Source organism: Plutella xylostella, chromosome 23, assembly GCF_932276165.1.
Source record: "Plutella xylostella chromosome 23, ilPluXylo3.1, whole genome shotgun sequence".
NCBI lineage: Eukaryota > Metazoa > Arthropoda > Insecta > Lepidoptera > Plutellidae > Plutella > Plutella xylostella.
The window spans coordinates 1,453,182-1,469,473 of NC_064003.1; the positions used below are offsets into that span (position 1 = coordinate 1,453,182).

The 16,292-nt window shown below is 37.9% G+C and overlaps 1 protein-coding gene across 1 annotated transcript in view; it reads left to right on the top strand.

Moving 5' to 3' along the window:
* The first annotated feature begins 430 nt into the window (after positions 1-430).
* Positions 431-16,292, top strand: part of LOC119692522 (lysine-specific demethylase 3A) — a 146,937-nt gene continuing 131,075 nt past the window's right edge. The window contains exon 1 of the mRNA XM_048629467.1: positions 431-718. Coding sequence (XP_048485424.1) covers positions 563-718 — 156 coding nt within the window. The 5' untranslated portion in view covers positions 431-562. The remainder of the gene's footprint in view (positions 719-16,292) is intronic.

Here is a 16,292-nt window from a genome sequence, read left to right on the forward strand (position 1 = left end):
AAAAAAATATGAGTAACAAAATCCTTTAAATTCTGGACTGGCATAGGTCTCTTGTTATATTTTTGTATTTTACAAACAAAGGTTTACAAAGTATCTGTCGATGAATTTGAAACGCAGTCTCAATATCTCAAGACGTATTTAACGCCATCTATGATCTCGTTTTTAAAATAATTTTACACTGACATCTGTGGTAAAAGTTTAAAACCAGCACGATTAACAGCATACCATTTTGCCGCAAACTTTCAGAAAATCTCCGCGCTACCTTGCTGCCCTCCCGTGGCCCTCCCTCGCCTCGCCTGCCTGGCGCCCGCCTGCATGCAATGCCTGACAATCTGATAAGTTGGCTGAGGAGAATAGCCGTTGGTTCTGAAGGCGATGGCTGTGTTTGGTGGTCTTCTTAATACTGCCGGATAATGTACGTTGGAGTAAAGACGTTTTCTGTTTTTCACGTCACGTAGTTTCACTTCGCACAACGAAGAGTGAGTCGCGTAGTGCGAGTGTCCCGTGTTTCTTGACGGTTTGTGTAGTTTTTTAAGTGAATAATGTGATTGTGTGGTTCGTTATGGCCTATAAATATCGTGAAGAATTGGTTGGCAAACGATTTCTGTCTGTGAGTGGTGTGACAAAAATTAACGTGAATAAAGTTTCTGAATGGGGATGGAAAGCTGGTGTTATCAGGGCAGCTTCGCTCAAAGATAACAAAAATAAGGAGCTCCAGGTACAGTTTCATTGTTTTAATAATTCGTTTAAATAATTTGATACTGAGTTTAATTCATAAGAGTTCCATTTACGGCTTTAAATTCGTACGTACCTAATAACTAGCTAGGCAAGTACTTCTTTGTTTCTACCTACTTCGTCCATGGTTCCCTAACCTAATTGCGGGTAGTTAGTGGTATTAGTTACTTAGTGATAGGTATAATTATTACTTAGGTTTAGTATTTTATGAATAGGTATGGCTATACTTACCTAAATATAGGACATAGGTGTTTATATGTGCTGCACCTACCTTTATGTTTACATCCCTAACTACCTACCTACCTACCTGCTGAGACATTTGGTCTAAAACTTTGATCATCGTATACCTAGGTGAGTTTTGGCGTCTTTCCATCCATTCGTATTCGTAATCATTAGCTTCGCCAAAATTTAAAATAAAATTGAAAATAAATCAGTCAACGAGACAACTCTGTAGGTATAGGTAGGTATCACACTTAGGTACCTACTTGTACTTATGCTGTGCCATTTCATCGTCACCTAATTTATAATGTTCTCCCAGGGAGTGACTGTCTCACTCAACTCAATAGCTAACTAAACTCTTAAATCTTTAACTCAACCACAAAACATTGAGTTCTCAGACTTCTCAGTTCTCACCTTGACTAGCTTGCCTGATCATCATCAGGCTACTGGTTAAGCGTGCCTTTAGCTGCCTAGACCAGGAGACCTAGGAGTCATAGGACCGACGGTATACGTATTTAATACGGGTAGCTAACAGCTATAATATCTAGCTAGGTATATGAATATACACCGTACACGTAACTAACTACCGCCATAGCTACATAACAAGCCTACTCTACATTTGAGGTCACACTTGGAAAGCCGGGCTAGGGGGTGGTAAGCTCGTTAAAGGGGGGAAGGGAATAAGCTCGGACCTTTGTGGATGTTCCACAGAGACCCTCGCTAGCGAGCCCTAGTGGGTGTCTCGATTTAACTTCAGACCTCTCAAACAAAAGAGTTGGAATTTAAACAGTCTAGGGACTCTAGGGTTTTTCATGCCATGATGGAGGTACCTTATGTTCTCTAACTACCAAATTACCTACTAACCAACATTTAAGTCTTCTATGTTGTCGAATAAGCATCTTAGTAAAGTAAAACTGTACAAGTATACTTATATCTAGGTAGTTACTTACTGATCTATAGATCTAGGTAGTTACTGACCTGATTGAATCTGGGGATGATAAAATTCACCGTTAAGTACTAGTATAGCAATATAAGCAATAGGTACTTAAGTGTTTTTCCTATCTTGCTGACGAATGCTGACATAGGTCTTCCTGGGTTGTTCCTGGGTTTGCCAGTTTTGCCACCGCCACCGGTACCCCCACGACTATGAATTTTCATTTCACCTGTTTCGCTCGCTACAGGTTACGTTACGTACTACCTTCCTAACGCTTGGTTCACCTCCAAACGTTGCTTCGTAGGCACAAAACTCCCAATCGCCGCTACACGTAACAGCGAACGCAATCGAAGCTTTCGTTTTTCATTAAACAAACTATTTCTAAATAGACAGATGATAGTGCGAGCCGTAGGTACCGATTCAGTGCACATGGCGGCGAGGTCGTCGACCCCGCTCTCACCGCGCGTTCGATGCACCGCCGCCGCCGCCTGCGTTCCGAAATCAACCTCGCTCGACGCTGGAGTGGACGAGGTGAACGCCTGTTGGCGCCGTTTTCGCTAACGCGTTTATTTTTTCTGAACGGTTTTTTGGCGGGAGACGTGCATTGAGGGCATTGAGGCTCGGATGAGGTATCAAAGTTGAGGAAAGGTGAAGCCGCAATAAACAATGAATCTCAGACTACACTACAATCCAATAATATCAGTGGAAGTACCTATTTCGTTTTGTTTTGTTTTACGGATATCGCTTCAATCGTTTGCAACTTGTGGGCAAATTAAAATACATAAACAGGGTGTCCCACCACAGTTATCTAACAGGACACTATACTACTTATACCGTAAGCATCAAGATGCACTGCTCCAGCTGACCACCACAGGCATTATTAATCTCTCTCTCTCTCTCTAAGGATCTAGTGGCGAAGGGTCCATAGTATGGATCATAATGTATCCTCATCCTCAGTCCAAAAGAAAAGCATGTTGTAGGGAGTATGGACTCCATACTCCCTACAACATGCTTCTGTTTTGGACTGAGGATGAGGATACATTAAGATTATACACCTCATGGTATTTTATGAAACCTATGTAGGACTGGGATACCTGCCACCACCAGGTTGATTGAAGTTAATTTGTTTGAAGAAACACTCTTCGGTAATACTAATACCCTTTGACTCAAACCTATAATAAATAACGGATCAAATCGATGTATAAGTATAACTAATCTCACTGAAAGATAAAATACTTACAAATCTATATATTTTATTATATTGGCAATACGCCAAAATGTGGCACAAGAATACTCTTTATTGATAAGCCAAGATTTATGATTCAATTTTAAATCACCTAAAATATGATGAGCTATTCTGACAAGTGTGGGATTCTATGTCTTATCACGGGGCTTATCTTTAGAAGTAATATCTCATGCTAAGCCAGCTGACTTTGTATGACCCAGAAATATAAATAACTAGCTGTTCCCGCGCGCTTCGCTTCGCCATAAAAAGTTTTCCTGTGGGAATTCCGGGATAAAAAGTAGCCTATGTTCTTTCCCAGGGTCTAAACCGTATGTATACCAAATTTCATTCAAATCCGTTCAGTAGTTTTGGCGTGGAAGAGTAACAGACAGACACAGTTACTTTCGCATTTATAATATTAGTTAGGATATGCACGCACTCACTATGGATGATGTAGCTACAAATAAAATAATTCCTGTTGCTATGTATGGCTATCTCTGTGTTCCTACTTCCTAATAGGTAGTTCCTATAGTAGATTTCTCGTTCACTTTTTTAAACAATTTATTGAGTATAAGTCTCTATTGGTATATTTATTATTAGCGAATATCAATCGCGTTGCGTAACTAAGATATACGTACCTACGTTATGTACTTGTATTTACGTACCGACTTAATAATTTTTTTGGCAAGATTTACTTCATGTCATGTTTTATAAAAGACCAAACCGGATCTCAACTATTCTCAACCTGATAATTAAGATTATATGCGTATAGTCAGTTTTCTCTTGAGTAAATCTAGGTTCCTAAACCGAAACACCTTTTTAACTTATGCCATTACAAAAATTCAGCCCATCACACTCGTCTCGTTTTTACTTGGTGTTCATAAAAATAATTTCAATGTTTTCAAGTAGGTAAATACTCTTACCTACCGACTTACCGACCGTGATACAGTAGAATTTAAACGAGCTATGTGTGTGGAGTTCAGCTGGCTCTAGCTCCACCGTGTATCTCCACGGGAGAGCTACAAAGATACGTCGGCTATTTATAAATCTGTTCGATGCAAGCATTGCACACTGTCTCGCACTAACTATACGAGTAGGTACAGTCATTATTGTGCATTAGTATGTTAATAAAAAGCATACTTTACTATACTTAAAGTTTTGTACCTTGTCAAAAATATTTTTTTTTACAATTTCTGAATGTGTAGTTACTTTGAAAACGTAGATACTCTGAGTTTATAGCTACCTACACAAGAATAAACTAGCAAGTACCTACTTATTGCAATAATAATTAAAGTAATCGCTTTATAATGACCTATAACGTACATAGGTTGTTAGTTTTGTTAGATAAGATAAACATTAGAACATCTAGTTTTATATGCTTTATGGAACTAGATCTGAGAAGTTCATACGATTATGGACTGTAACTGTAACACACAAGCAAGATTTGCTTAGCTACTATTACCACCCTAGTACACGTATCACTTATGTATTAATTTATACTGTCACAGACATCATGTATTTTACCATGTAAGCCTAGCAGGTACTAGGTAAATTACGTAAAATAGAATGCCCCTAACTACAACTAACTACCTCTACCTGTGCTTCATTGTACAATGTACATCGATAGACAGACCCTGCAAAAAGTAGATGCGTGAATTGCAATCTTGCGTGCTAGTTGATAGCAAATCAACACTTGAGCTGCACTTTAATTACTACTGTATGTATGTAGCATATCATACAATTGATATAAAATCTAGAACAATATTTCAAACGGTTCAAAACCATTATACAAACTAGCACATTCGCTTCACTTCTAACTTATGCAGAACAATATTGTATAGGTACGTTTTTACTTTCGAGATCACATTTTAAAACCTTGAAGTCAAAATATTACATACACCTTGCCTATTGTCTTGTTGTATTGTCCTATATTTCTTACCTTTACCTTGAATTGACAATAATAGCGTGTAGGTAATATTTGATTCTGTATTCGTGTAAAACTGTTGTGAGACGGTACGACTTGGCACAAATGGCAGCAACTTGGCAACTGTCCTTGCCTCAAAGAAAGATGGTACGCTGATGTAATCGGATCTCTTTGAGACATGTTATAGGCCATTACGACCTGTATGCAAACGTTATAGCCACAGAATTGCCTCGCTTGTATTCTAGGTGTAAAATGTGAGATCGTAAGTTTACGCACCTACACAATAACTTAGAAATTATATTATAAATTAGGAGCATTAATCCCGTCTTGAACTCGAAAGTGTAACTTTCAGAACAATATTTTAACAGAAAGGCAATTTTAACATAATTATCTCGAAAATTAAGTGATATATTATACGTAGCCAACGAGATAATGTACTAGATGAGATTCCGGATCAGTATAAATAACCAATCAACAGTCACTACACTGTCCCTTTCTGTCCGAATAGCGCCATAGCTAGGCAGCAATAGATAAAGTCGACTTAAGTTTAAAGTTCCTTTTTTCAACTCAGGAGTACAGTAAAACTATAAAGTCCTGAACACAGAAGTGGATCCTAAGTATCCTAACTAATTATTAAAGACCGTATTTAATCGTTTTATTATATTTATTTAAGGACAAATTCGTTAAAAATCCTTTATTAATCGGCATTTTATTTTTAAAATGTATGTATATAAATAAGTGACAATGATAAAAAGTCTTAGCAAAATCGCATTCTTTATTGTCAGGACTTTATAGTTCGACTGTACAAGTTATACTGAGTACTCTGTGCTCAGGGTTAGATAAGTAAATTGATGAACCCATAACTTACAAACGATGAGTTAATTAATTCAACTCATACCTTTCCAAAAACTGTTTGCTAGAAAGGTTCTAATTGACCATAAATGAGTACTGTATTACAACAACTTACAGGGTTAGCAAACATAATAATTCCCTTCAATTCTACGTAAAGGAAATACCTACATAAAGTAAAGACTTAAGGTGAGTAAACTATATACTATATTTAACTATATTATAATGAATTATGTGTGTACAAGTATTTACAAACAAAGGCTGTGGAAAAGAACCAACAATGAGCATAAAATATTCGACGTTCACATAGTTAAAGTGGGTGTACGATGTTAAATTGCAGATGAAATGACCTTCAAATAACAACTGGATAAGTATTTGAAGTAAACAAAAACAGAGGGAAAAAAGTCACACGGTCAAAACAACATCGTTTATACAACTATTTCAGACCTACATATTTGCTTGCTGGCAACGACCACATAGTAACTACGAGTGAGTCGAGTGACGTGATTATGTGACACTATGTTTATTTACTATTATAATTTACTAATACAAGTCATAATAATAATAATGCTCACGCGCAGAGCAGGTGGATGGGTTTATTAGTAGTGGGCAGATAAAATACCTACCTGGTTAATAAATTCGCAAACATTGCGTAAATCTCATCCATGTGCAATTGCAATTCAGCAAAACAAATGTCGCAATTATTAACCTAAACAAAGACAGGTTTCAGCAGAAACATTTACAGAAAGATCAGCGACAGCGTGTTATCATGAAATTCGCAAACACAAGTGTAACCACATCGCCTTTGTAGATAACAGACTGGTGCTATCCCAAACAAAACTTTATCAAAAGCAGCTGATGGCTAACAGTAAAATTGTGCAACGGACGAGTGAGAAAGCAAGCATGGAGATCATACGCTAGACTTGTCGCCAATCGTTCTTGCCGTTCCTCCGAGCTATTACCGGCCTTATGGCACGGAGATAAGACAGCGGACGTGTGCATCTGCACAGTTGTGGTAGTTCTAGGGAGGACTGAGGGCCGGAGGGTCGTATCTAGGTCGCGGGGGGGCGCGGGGGGAGCCCTAAGGCTACTTATCAACCGAGCGCTCGGCGAGGCCGCCGCCGCCGCCGCCGCCGCTGCTAGCGTTGGAGGGAAAGCGGACTTATGTCTCTTCAATGTTTTCGTGTGTTCTGTCTGTATGGATTTGTCTTTGGGATTGCCTTGTTTGGAACTGCATGAATAAGATAGACTAGATAATTATAGTTTACCAATTTTATTAAAATTTAAAATTAAACGGGTTGCTTAGGAATTTATTTACTTTTATTTTTTGTTCAAATACTTTCTTGGTAGTAAAACAATGCACGGCTCTCCTTGACCCTGGACACTTGCTTCCCGTCATGAATGAATCATTTGCATGACACATAAAATCGGTTCACGTTCTTTTGTGCCACAACCGTTTGAATCGCATTCCACGACAGTAATTTCAGTTGACGGTATTTTGTGGCGCGCGCGATAAAAAGATGCGGTTGATTCGCGAACGCAACTCAACCGTGATTGGATGATGGCATTGCGGCATCAGTTGGCATCACAGAGTAGCGGAGAGCAGTGGGTTCACTCTTCTGACCTCGTTGCCGGCCCTTGCAACCTGTGCGGCCCCCAGCCCTCGGAACAAAGTACAAACCTGTTCCTAAGTGGCGGTCGACCGACAAATCGATTATTTTTTATATATAAAATGTATTATTACGTGATAACGATGGTTTGGTCGAGTGGGCATAGTAAGAAATACAATGGAAATGAACAGCTGATTTGGGTTAAATTAATATTAACCGTAAACGAAATGCAATAGGTACATATGGCATTATTCATGCATATCAAAAACCTTTGCCGTTAAACAACTGAGGAAATTTGAAATGGATACTAATTTATTTATGAATGGATACTCCTTCGAACCTAACATTAATGTCATTTAAAATAATTGATAGTTATTAAGAATGACTAATCAAAGGCTTGTGAGATGGATCTAAGTCCTTTGTGGCTTTGAAGCAGTCTCATGACTCAAATTATGCTTTATTTGCCAGACTCAGTGTTGTCAAGGCCCTATGTTATTAGTTTACTCAGTTCCAGTCGTGAGACAAGAATATACAGTATGTATACTGAATACATAGGTTAGTGTTAGTATATTGAAAAAACCTACATATCGTTAATGCACAGTATGCTTTACCTACGTATACGATGAAATACTGTTTTAAAAAGTTGTACAAATGTAGATTTTTGGTCTCGCACATAACATAATATTTTGTGTGCACTATGAATCTTAATTTCTTACTCAACCATTTTGATAAAAACTAACCCTGAAACATTTCATAAATCCCTGTTACTAACTGCACTAAACAACACTTTGCATTGTTATGTTATACAATACATACATATTACGAGAATACAATAGTATAATCTACTTATACTAACAACTTATAATAAAACATCGTCAACGTACATAATTCTAATCCCTAAGTAACTAGCATTGAAGGATGCCCAACAAATGCACGCTACATGTAGCTCAGCGCCAGTTGATGCTAGTTCTAGTAATTGCAGAAGTAGCAAGTGTTTCCTGTTTGCGTTATAATTTGTTGTTGTGGCTGCGAGTTGACAAGGTTTTCCATGTATTCTCTCAACTCTCAGCATCCCTACCATAGTGATGAATCTGGAAAAAGTGATGAAACAAAAAACTTTTTACAAGTCACTCTTCAATGCCCAATATCTTTCATGTATTTTGGCAACAAATCACGAGGAAAGATATAAAATACATTTTTTTTTTTTTTTTTTAATAGTCTATGTGTTTTCCCACTGCTGGACAAAGACCTCCCCTTTAATTTTCCACTTCTCCCGATCCAATGCGGCTACCTCCCAATCCGGCAAATATTTGACGAGGTCGTCCCGCCACCTCCTTCTCGGCCTGCCTCTCCGCCGGCGCCCGTCGCCCGGCACCCACTCGGTCGCTATCTTGGCCCACCGGTCCGGGTGCATTCGGCAGACGTGGCCGGCCCAGTTCCATTTGAGCTTCGCGGTCTCGACACCAACATCGATTATGCGGGTTTGGGAGCGTAGTGCGGTGTTCCTGACACGGTCTGTCAATTTTACACCTAGAATACTACGCTCCATCGCTCTTTGGCAGACCTTCAGTCTGGTCTTTTGATGTTCGGTCAGTGACCATGTCTGTGCGCCGTAGGTTAGGACGGGCAAGATACACATGTCAACGAGTTTGCGCTTGAGTGACAGAGGAAGGTTGCCCTTCATCAGCTGCTTCATAGACCAGTAGCTCTTCCAGGCGTTATCGATGCGTCTATCGATCTCCTTGTCTTGCCTGTTTTCGAATGAGACTAGCTGGCCTAAGTAAATGTACTCGTTGACATATTGTATATCCTGACCGTCTACCGTGACCCTATGTTTCACGCTGTTAGACATGATCTTCGTTTTGGACCGATTCATCGACAATCCGACTTGAAGGCTTGCCGTGCTGAGATCTTGCAGCATGCGTTCGAGTGTTGATGCCGACGGGGAAAACAGCACGATATCATCGGCGAAATACATGCTTCTTAGATATCGGACAACATTCCTTTTAAATCAGCAATATCTTCTAGTCCAGATAAAGTTACTGTTCCGATCATCATTTCATTTAGGAGCAGATCAATTTAGGAGCCATCATCAGAAATTCGGAAAGCAATTCCAATTTAACTGCATTTGATGATAGTGTTGCCTAAGAGATTGTCCAGTTATGTAGTCCAATATAAATAGTTCAACTTTCTCTGCCGCCGTCGTGGCTTGCGCCTTGGAATCTTTGGTATGAGGAAGATTGAAAATAGCTCTCACGATACTGAGGCATACCTAGTTGATTTGTACTGTTCTTCCTCAAGGTTTTTATTAAGCAATTACCTCTACATAAGATGACTTTTCCAGTGATTGATCATGTCTAGACTTTGCACCTGGTTCGCTGGTGCAGCCGTCGTTGTTTCAAGACGAGTTGCTCTGCTAATAATTTCATATCTTACACATACCTATTTTATTTTGCCATGTACCTACCTACAACTGTGTGGATGACTTTGATCGGAGACGTACACTGTACAGGCTAGAAGTCAGTGGAATTTCTTATACCTAACACTAACACACAGTTCAAAAGACTAATATCATTTGTTATGGAAACGTGTAAAAATATAGCATCTAACCTACCCATTGCAGAATCTATTATGCAATTCGCTGACTATTGAAACTGCCTGAGTCTAGACTAGACTTGCATTACTCTCGAGTCTGCAGCGGAGGCAAAAAAATAATGAGTTAGATATTCCTTGTGCTGTGACGATAGAACGCATGCAACTGCAATTACTAGATGCAACCGATAATGAAATGTAGTTAATATTTTATAGCCATCAAGGCAACATGTTCGTACGAAAATGTCACTTGCCTCGAAAGTAGTTTGACGCGAAGTTTAAATTAATAAAAAAAAACGGCAGACAAAAGTTAATTGTGAATTATATAGGGTAGGGTTATCGTTGAGCGTTTGTATACTAGCCATGGTTTGAAGAAGAAATTAACGTAATAACGGTCAAGCAGACGAGGAATTAACTGTACTGCAGTAAATAACGTACGCACAAGCGCACAACACAAGTATGGCGGCGCACACGCACGCAACACGCATCATTAAAATTCCACCCAACAAGTAGTGTAGTGGTTACAGCATAAACGAAAGCATGTGAATGCGTTGTAGGATTCGAGGGCCGTTGTCTTATTGATTTGGTGGAAAATTAGGACAGTGAACACCTCCTTGCTGAGTTAGATCCATTGAGCAAGATAGGAAGACTCTGTACACCACATGAATCATTACGTCCTTAGTAAGGAAACGTTTTATTTGATGCTGCCGAGTAAGGCTCAAGATGTAAAGTAGGTACTCACACATAAGTTTAATGATAGATGTTGCAATAGGTACCTAAATAATACTGTAATTACCTCGATGACAATGACGCGACGAGCGTCGGAGTTGCGATTGCTATGGTATCTAGAACTTTCTCAATCAATGTATAAAATATTGCAGAAAGATCATAAAGAACATTTACTCTCATCACGTTTGAACCACATTAGAACATAGTCGATGATGTAACAAGAATTTCCAGTTACGCCGAATTTCACATATAATATGAAATACCAAAACGAGACTTGACCCCACTTGTTTTCTGCAAATGTCTATACTCTGAGGTCGGACCACAGGTTGATTGAACTCTTAACATCGTCTTTCAAATAGTTTTACTTTGTTCCCCCAGAAAGAGCCACTTTATCTGTGGATATTTCCAGTTTTTCAACGTCTGCGTCTGCAAGACCTACGTTCAGAGAAGCCGGTTGGGCTGGTTTGTGGCCTCCTCGGTGGTTATATAAATAAATAAAATGTACAAGAATTACTTTTTGGTGCGTTCAGAATCTTATCGTTACGACCTACGGGCTGTCAACGCTGTATTACGATCACGCGTTTAACAGTTTTGAGTGTTATTTTAAGACGCGAGAAATGTTTGGGAAGGTCGACCACACACATCTTGTGACCTGCAATGTTACATTTTATTTTTTATTTACTTTTTAAGTATTTCTATTTAAATATAAGTAACATTATATGTACATTATATTGTTAATCCATGAGCATATATATACATATAGCTTGCAGTGCAGTGGGCTAATAATGCTAATATGGGATAGCAAATTAACGATTACTTATTATAATTTATTAAATAGCAAATAGTGTTAGTTACAAAAAATCGGGATTATTGTCATTTCAATTCCATACTAGGTCATGCCATGACCCGCTGCCTTAACCAAAGACCTCGGTGAATGGTTCAGAGACTGTAGTGCGAGAATTTCAAAGGCTTCGAAGCAGCGTGCGTTTTGCAACAACAACAGTTCGTACCACTCCAACTGGTTTAAGTATTTTTTTTAACTTACAATTGTGGTTACAAACGTGGTGATAAATATATTGTAATAAATATGTAACCCTTTATAATATTTAATTACTTTCCTGAATTCCTGTTTCCTAGCTAATGCTATGCTCAGGATTTCTGATATAACTCAATATCATTATAACTAGATTTGATACAGATTTGTATACAGTGTACCTATTGTAATAATAATATATGATGTAGGATGATGTAGCTAAACCGGAGATGGGGAGTCGTATGTTGTTTTCATTTAAACTTCAGCAAGTGTACTTGTTGTTACTGTTTTACTGATAAGAAGAGAAGTGAGGCGACGTTATCTTTACGCTATCAAATCACAAATAGTTAAATGTAATTATGAAGTACTTATAGTATACTTACCTAACCAATGTCTACATAACATTGTGAGATGAAACAATACGCAATTAGGTTTAATCTGTTGTTGGAAACGAGATAACATATAATAGGTATATTTATTATGATTTTGGTCTTATCTGTGTCTATTTTTCAGACTAAAAAGTTCATATTTAATTTACTATTCAACCTATATGTGATCGTATATCGGTACGATACGCTTCAGTTGCATTATTATTATGATAATACCGTATACATAGAGGTTAATAACTTCACAAAGTTGACGTAAACGTATAGAGTATGCGTTATTTATTATAGTGTATGTAACATGTACCGAACTAAACTATTTACAAGTTGTTCTATGAACATTTACTTACTTATTTATTGAATACATATATACTTATGTACTTACTTACTTATTAATTAATTCCTTTGTTTTTGTTACGTCATCAATGGTTAAGGTTGGAAAAAATATTCCACTTGTGTAGTCATCATCAGCCAATAATCATCCACTGCTGTACATAGGCCCTATCTATCTCCCAAGGAGCGCCACAACACTCGGTCCTCGGCCTTCCTCATCCAACCACTTGTGTAGTACCTAATCGTAATCACTTCATCTATGTCACAGTCACAGTGATGTTCACTGATCATGAACGTATCGTGGTACATGTTTCAGTAAGCCGGGTCCAGACTAGTCCAGAGCTTCCTAACAGCTTTACAGCTTCACTTTTAAATACTAACCTGATTCAATTTGCCGAAATAAGGTTTTGTAGACCGCGGTCAAAATCAAGCGCATATTTTTCATTTTGTTTTAATCGACGCATTGATTTGATGAAACTTTGAAGACGAGTGTCGTTGTCTAACTAATCCTAAGAAGTGTCATTGAGTTCATTGACCCATCGTTAAGTTCTAAAGTTTTCCGAACTTCTTCGACTTGGCTAAGTTTTTAATCTCCTTATTTATTTATAGTTAAGTTCAAAATGTTAAACAAAACATTTTATTTATTGATAGACTGAGCGCAAAGTAATTTATTCACGGTCTACTCAACTATTATTTTTAATATGTAGGTAGATAGGTTGGTATACTAAAATGGAAATAAAATTTAAGCAAGTCGTTTTTGGTATTGCAAATTGTTAGACGCAAAATGTGCTAGCCTTGTATTCGGTTGCGACAGCGAAATTTCGATCCAAGCGACCGAACGGCCCGAGAGTGTGGGGTCGACGACCCCGAGACTTGGGAGAGGACAGAGGACGTGGATTCTGATTTATCAAACTTTTTTACGATTATAAATAGGTCTGTGAGTTAACCAAAGAGTTCGAACATCAATTTCAAGCACAAACTTTTTGCTACGACCTTGTTCAAGAATGAGGTTACGGCAGGTAGGTTTTATACGAAACTGTAAAAAAAACAAAAACTGGTTAGACTGGGTTCGGTTTACGCTAGCCCATTTTTGTGATAGCCACTTATTTTTAAATGTGTTTTACATATAAATAAGTAGGTACTTAAAAGGTTCAATTCTTAGATCTGCCTCAATAGCTTCAACGTAGACGACAGTCGTTTTCCATAATAAGTAAAATTTAATCGTTACGTTAATCTTGAAGAAATAGCACCTACTTATCTCATTTATTTGTAATCTGTGGACATAGGTTTAGGAATAGATGCTTTATTTAGATCTTAGCTGAGATACTTGAAAAAAAATATTTTGCAACTCGCTTGTTCATCTTCATCATCACCTAAGTACCTTCCTGGAACATAATTAGTAATACGGTTACGGTAATTATTAATTACATAAACAATTCAATAGTCAGTAGTAGGTAGAGTAGGTACCACATACTACAGTATTTCTTATGAAGAAACCTTCAGCATTCTAACAACTTGTTTCACGAATAGCAACAGTTGCATTCTCCCTGCCAGCCCAAGAGATTTAATATTAATATCTCTCCATTGAAGAAAGACAAAAGAATCCATTATTGTTACGAACCTCCGCAAACACCGCGCAGACTTTACTTACTGGGAGCGCGTCGGAAATTTCACTCTGGCAACCCTTGCCACGACCCTTGGCAACTTGGTAACCTGGCAACCCCTAACAGGATATCATTCTATTTTTTAAGCAAACCATTTTTAGGGTTCCGTAGCCAAAATGGCAAAAACGGAACCCTTATAGTTTCGTCATGTCCGTCTGTCCGTCTGTCCGTCTGTCACAGCCGATTTACTCGGAAACTATAAGTACTACAGTGATGAAATTTGATGGGAATATGTGTTGTATGAACCGCTACAAAAATATGACACTAAATAGTAAAAAAAAGAATTGGGGGTGGGGCCCCCCATACATGTAACTGAGGGATGAAATTTTTTTTTTCGATGTACATACCCGTGTGGGGTATCAATGGAAAGGTCTTTTAAAATGATATAAAGTTTTCTAAAAAACATTTTTCTTAAAGTGAACGGTTTTTGAGATATCAGCTCTCAAAGTCGTAAAAAGTATGTCCCCCCCCCTCTATTTTTATAACTACGGGGTATAAAATTCTAAAAAAAATAGAGGTGATGCATGCTAATTAACTCTTTCAACGATTTTTGGTTTGATCAAAGTATCTCTTATAGTTTTTGAGATAGGTTGATTTAACTGTAATTTTGCTGCTACGGAACCCTTTGTGCACGAGCCCGACTCGCACTTGGCCAGTTTTTAAATTGTATCAGTTATACATATAGTTTATGGTATACCTAAAAAAAAATGTAAAATATTTAAAAAGTAGAAATTCCTTTTTTGAATAAAACGGTGGCAATGCTAGATCTAAGTTGGTAAATAAGGTAGACGAACCTAATAAGTGCACATACAGTCCTATTTATAACACTGAGCTATAGCTGAGAGTAGGCAGGCATATTTAAAAGTGTAGGGCAGGCGGCAACAACGCGGAAGCTGCAAACGCTTTCAGTTCGGGAAAGTGGGTCACAACGAAACGAAAGGGACGAAATGGGGCAAGCTGGAGGGGTCGCCTTTAGACGAGCCGAATATAGGAACCATAGGTATATATATGTATGTAGATATAGGTAGTATGTACGTACCTACGTAGTACGTATCTGTCTACAGAATATGTATTTGCACTCTTGTATTGGATGCGGTAGACAGAGAATTGTCGCTAACTTGTGCGGATTTTGGTTGTGAATTATTTGTGGAATTCCAGAAAAAGTTTAAATGATGCTGAAAACAATCATTCGGTAAACTCTCTAACTGTCCTTGAGTTCAAGCCGTGTTAAACATCCAATATTGCATTGCTTTGCATCATTTGATACTTGTCTTAGAATCATTCCTATAGAATATGGTGGTGTAAAAACATCGATTGTTATTCGCTCACGAAGCTAAACTTTATAGCGGGAGAAAGTTCGTAATCGCTCTTTTGTTAAAGATTTTATAACTCTCGTTTTTTTCTCGTGAATTCTATTTTATTGAGCTGTATTGTTTGTTCGTGTTATAGGGAAAGGCAATTTACAATGTAATTGTACAAATTGAAATTGTTTTCGGGTAAGGTCATTGATTCATTCGTGCTATAAATCCAAGAAATTACCAATTATAAATGGGTAGGTAGTATGCACTCTAGGTACCTATACGTAGGTGCATACCTACTATTTTGAACGCCTTTCCACTTTAAATAATCTTCTGAGTCATAAGCATAAGTAGCGTCCAACCAAAGAGCGTCACATTTCAAACAAAAGAGCCAACATTCTATTACGGACTTACCATGCCAAAGCACACTACAACACAAACTACCAAACATTTTTTATCAGTCAGACAGGAAACTCTACTTTGTATGTATTTGTATGATAAGAAAGCGAAACCATGTCAAGTGCATTGCATTATGCATCGGATTGCAGGGCAGGTCAGTATAATGTCCAAAGGGCATACATTACCAATAGTAAATGGACATAATTTAAAGAGGTTCAATGAATTATTTATTTTGAAATGAATGGCTAGTGCACGACTATGCAAGGACAAAGCAAATCAGTAGAGAGTATTATGTTCCTTGAAGCAAATGCTGGCTGGATTGAATTTACTTATACATTTTAACTAACGTAAGACTTATGGGAATA